Here is a 5,560-nt window from a genome sequence, read left to right on the forward strand (position 1 = left end):
GGGCTTTAAGTGTTTCAGCTGCCTCCTGATGTGTCAACTCTTCTAGGACCGACCAAATCAACCTTTCCTCAGTTTTGGGAACAACTTCAAATCATTGATCTTCATTTCCTCAAATATTCTAAAATCTTTAGAGCTAGACTGCTAGTCAGAGCCGGAAGTTACAACAACTCCATAAAATGGAGTATCACAAATTGAAAAATTCTGATGTTTACAGTTAAATCAACATGAGTGTGCTTTACACCCAGTGTGTTGTTTGTAACTATCCATGAATGTTATTACATTTTTGTTTCTGAATATTAAATAAAGCAAATCTTCACACTCCCCAAGACGTACTAAATACTGTACCAACCCAAACACTCACCCTTGACTCATAACAATGAAAAAGACATCCTCTGGTAGCAGGGCTGTAGTCAAGACCACCTTAGTGGAGTCCAAGTCAAGACAGAGTCCAAAGAGGTTCGAGTTCAAGACAAGACCGAGTCCAGGACAGAATAAAGGTCTCATGCATGACAGTCTCAAGACAATCATTGTGGGTTTCACTTTCCCTCCAATATTATTATCAACATCATAAAGACACCTGGACTCGGTCCAGACCAAAAGCCATATCTGGCAAGACCAGTGACCGAGACCGAGACAAGTCTGAGTCCAGATACTAGCGAGTCCGAGACAAGTCCGAGACCATAGAAAACAGTCTTGAGTCCGGACTCGAGTCCTAGACCAGACTTGAGTACTACAGCCCTGTCTGGTAGCCTTGACCCGCTGCTGACATCTTTCAAAATCAGTTAGTTTATCGAGGAAACTGGAAGGTAATATGCAATTATTTCAAATATATTCCTAACCACGTACTTAAAGTCATGTGTTTGTCAAAGCTGAGCGCATCTAAGAGGCACACCTGACCTCACCTTTGATATATCTAAAAAAAACGTATTTCATAATTAACTCAATGAAGCCAAGTCAAAGTATACGTCTATAAGACGCATTCACTGTGAACTTTGCGTCCAACTCAAGCACAGGCTAACTGCTAAATACAACTATACCTGGTTTAACTGAACCCTCGCGTTGTCTTCCCGTCGACCGGCAACTTTCTGTTTTTCTGGGTTGGAATTTCAACAGTTTGTTGTTCTTTTTCTACACTTTTCTTCTTCTTTTTGTCTACTGTATTCCTATTTTTGTCACTTTTGACTTTTTTTTAATTATGTCTTAGTCAATTTTTTAACAATTTCTTTTTTCGCGTATTCCAATTTTTTAGTTATTTTTCATTATTTGTCACTTTTTTCAATGTTCTTTTCTGAAATTGATAGTTTTTCTAAACCGGTCAAATTTGACCCGAGGACAACACAAGGGTTAACTGATTGCATTTGATGACTTTGTGCTACTTTACTACTTAAGTTTTTAATATTTTACATGAGATGGTTTTCAGTAGTAGTTTTTGGAAATTATTACTCTTCTGTTTTAGACATTTGCTGAATTATACGCATGTTATCAGTTTGTTATCATTGAGTGCAAATATGCAAAAGATACTTTTGCTTTCAGTATTACGGAGAGAGGTTTATGCGAAATAGTTTTATTTGACGTGGGGGGGGTGAAGCTCAAAAACGTGCTAGAGGATGATTGCAACTCGTTGGAAGCCACCTCATGACTTATCTCGTGTGGGTGGAGTCCCGGGGAGGACTTCGAAGACTTGGCACAGCATTGCTGAGTCCTTAAGGTCACGGCTGTAGCCGTTTATATTGATTGTGTGTGTGATTGGTCCCTTTTCTTATCTCTGTATGTGTGTGTGTGTGTGTGTGTGTGTGTGTGTGTGTGTGTGTGTGTGTGTGTGTGTGTGTGTGTGTGTGTGTCTGCTTGTGTTGTTTTGTCTCCCTCCTTCCCGTTTTTCCTCCCTGTGATTTAGTGTCCTGGGACGTGTCCCTGTGTCCCAGTGTGTTGTTTATGACTGTCCGTTAATATTATGATTACAATTTCTTTGGTTGTCCGGTTTGTCTGTAAACACTATATATAAAATAAGCTGCGGAGTAAAGTAAAACAGAACCCACCCATCCTGTTCTTCTTGTAGTTCAGAAGTGTGGGCTTTGTTAAGGACCACTTAAGAATTCCTGTCAACCAGGTGCCATCTCCCTGTGCAACCAGTCCCCTCTGTGTCTGGACCGGGGGGGGTCCAGGAAGTAAAGCTTCACACTTCCCCTGACGGACTAAACACTGTACCAACACAAACACTCACCCTTGACTCATAACAATGAAAAAGACATCCCCTGGTAGCAGGGCTGTAGTCAAGACCACTTTAGTCGAGTCCAAGACCAGGACTAGTTGAGTACAAGACAAGACCGAGTCCAAAGAGGTTAGAGCCCGAGTCAAGACCGAGTCCAGGACAGAATAAAGGTCTTATGCATGACAGTATCAAGACAATCATTCTGGGTTTCACTTTCCCTCCAATATTATTATTATCAACATAATAAAGACACCTGGACTCGGTCCAGACCAGAAGCCATGTTGGACAAGACCAGTGGCCGAGACAAATCTGAGTCCAAATACTAGCGAGTCCGAGAAAAGTCAGAGACCATAGAAAAACGGTCTTGAGTCCTAGACCAGACTTGAGTACTACAGTCCTGTCTGGTAGCCTTGACCTGCTGCTGACATCTTTCAAAATCAGTTTATTAGTTTACATGCTGAACCATGCGTTCAGCATGAATAACTTAAAAACTTCCAAAAAACTGAACGTTTGGTATTCAAACATGTTGAATTTTATGACACGTGTTAATACACGACAAGTGTATTAATTACGACAAGTATTAGTACAAAATATCACCTTCATATTACCTCAATTGAACCTTAACACACACACACACACACACACACACTCAAACACACACACAGACACTCAGACACACACACACACACACACACACACTCAGACACTCAAACACACACACTCAAACACACACACTCAAACACGCTTGCATGGACACACACACACACACACACACTCAAACACACACACAGACACTCAGACACACACACACACACACACACACTCAGACACTCAAACACACACACACTCAAACACACACACTCAAACACGCTTGCATGGACACACACACACACACACACACACACACACACACACATACACACAATAGAATAGATAGAATACAATACAAATATAAAAAAATGGTAACATCAACAAAATGTAAAAGCATACAGTATATAAGTTACAATAAGTTCTTAAATGACTCAAAATAAACATCTTCACATGTTTTCCATAACCTGATGATGTCATTTTCTTTTGGGAGGAAAGTCTCATCGATGCTTCTAAAATGTCAGATGATTAAAATCAACAGATGTATAAAGCTGGAATAAAGCACCGCGTGTTCCTCTCCTTCTCTTCTCTCCTTCTCTCCTTCTCTTCTCTCCTTCTCTCCTTCTCTTCTCTCCTTCTCTACACTTCTCTGCCGCCCATCCAGACCCAGCTCATACCTCACACACAGTACCTTATAAAGGGTTTCTACTTGGAAATACAGACACATGTTAGTATTATACTCCATTAGTGCGTGTATAGGTACTGTGTGTAGTTCAGGCCTGTGTGTAATGTGTAACAACAGAGTGTCAATTGTGATTTCCCCTTGTGGGATTAATAAAGGGTACATAAATATTATTATTATTACCATAACAGACCATAACTTTAAATTTATATTATTGTAACTTTAAATTTACTCATTATTCATTTCACTGCAATACATCCTGCTGTTATTGATATTTGCACGAGTCATAATCATTAATAATTGGCCTCCATTTTTAATTTTTATATTGCATGTACTTAATGTTGCAAATACTTCATATTGCATGTACTTAATGTTGCAAATACTTCCTATTGCATGTACTTAATGTTGCAAATACTTCATATTGCATGTACTTTATGTTGCAAATACTTCATATTGCATGTACTTTATGTTGCAAATACTTTATATTGCCAATACTTTATATTGTACGTGCTTTATATTACACTTGTACTTGTACTTGTTGCATATTCATACTGTTTCTCTTTTCACTTCTTCTGTTTCTTTTCCTTTTTCGGAGCCTTGCAACGAAATCCCGCTCATCTCCTCATGTGAATGTGGAGATGAATGACAATAAGGTCTCTCTAGGTCTAGGTCTAGGTCTAGGTCTTAGTCTAGAATCCAACCAATCCAACCTAGGAAAGCTAGGACTACTATCCAATCAGCGGCAGCGGGGGGCGGGTCTTGCCTTCTCCGTCTCATGAAACGCAAAGTTGACCCCAAGAAAGCGTCTTCGGGAACACGTGCTCCATGAAGCCCCCGACAGAGAGAAGCGTAGACCCTTGTTCTTCCAGATGTGGGTTCTCTCTTTAGGGTCTCAGATCCTCGTCTCGTCAGCCTTGGGGGTCGACGCTCACGCGGATCTGCTCACAAAGCTCCGCCTCCTCCGAGCTGAGTGTGGGGGTCCTTACGTCCCAGTCGGGGCTCTGAAACACACACAGTCAAAGGTTTAGACCACGTGGACTCTGTGCTAACGGACTTTAACCCTTTGTGTTGTCCTTGACTCAAATTGACCCGTTTAAAAGTTTTTTATCTAAAATCAGGGCTGTAGTCAAGACCACCTTTGTCAAGTCCAAGACCAGGACTAGTCGAGTCCAAGACAAGACCGAGTCCAAAGAGGTTTGAGTCCGAGACAAGACCGAGTCCAGGACAGAATAAAGGTCTTATGCATGTCAGTATCAAGACAATTTTTTTTGGTTTCCCTTTCCCTCCAATATTATTATCAACATAATAAAGACACCTGGACTCGGTCCAGACCAGAAGCCATGTTGGGCAAGACCAGTGGCCGAGACCGAGACAAGTCCGAGTCCAGATACTAGCGAGACCGAGACAAGTCCGAGTCCAGATACTAGCGAGACCGAGACAAGTCCGAGACCATAGAAAAACGGTCTTGAGTCCTGACTCGAACCTCTTTGGACTCGGTCCTGTCTCGGACTTGAACCTCTTTGTACTCGGTCTTGACTTGGACTCGACTTGTCCTGGTATTGGACTCGACTAAGGTGGTCTTGACTACAACTCTGCTCAAAATCATCCTATCATTATTACTTGCTACACTGCTCAGCTCAGTTTTAGCATGTTGTTGTTGTTGCTGTTGTTGTTGTTGCTGTTGTTGTTGTTGTTGTTGTTGTTGTAGTACATTGTGTCCACTAGAGGGCAGTCCAACACAAGCCTACAACAGCAGAAGCAATAAGAAGTAATAATAATAATAATAATAATAATGTTTTGATCACAAAAAAGATTGACGCGATTCGAGTTCTACAGCCCTGTCAGAAATATGGATTTCTTTCAACCAAATTACCCCAAAATAAAATGGATGATTCCATACAACCTTCAGGGAACATTAATGATTACTTTTAATGAATTGTTTGGGTGTTTTCTAAAAATCTTATAGCATTTGAATTCTTTTTTTTAATGGTTTTGAAACAGTATCGGGACTAAACTTTGACATCTACCCATCTGAGATCCACTCAACGTCCTCTGATCTTAACTCTTATCTAAATCATTTG

The 5,560-nt window shown here is 40.7% G+C and overlaps 1 protein-coding gene across 1 annotated transcript; it reads right to left on the reverse strand.

Annotated features, from left to right (window-relative positions):
- Positions 1 to 2,786: 2,786 nt before the first annotated feature.
- On the reverse strand, positions 2,787 to 4,480 carry crfb16 (cytokine receptor family member B16; the record flags this gene model as incomplete). The annotated part of the gene is given in 1 exon segment (XM_032510160.1): positions 2,787 to 4,480. A coding segment is annotated over 1 exon segment (93 nt), but the record flags the coding sequence as incomplete, so codon positions are not given.
- Positions 4,481 to 5,560: the final 1,080 nt, after the last annotated feature.

This window comes from Etheostoma spectabile, unplaced genomic scaffold (genome assembly GCF_008692095.1).
Source record: "Etheostoma spectabile isolate EspeVRDwgs_2016 unplaced genomic scaffold, UIUC_Espe_1.0 scaffold00019447, whole genome shotgun sequence".
Taxonomy (NCBI): domain Eukaryota; kingdom Metazoa; phylum Chordata; class Actinopteri; order Perciformes; family Percidae; genus Etheostoma; species Etheostoma spectabile.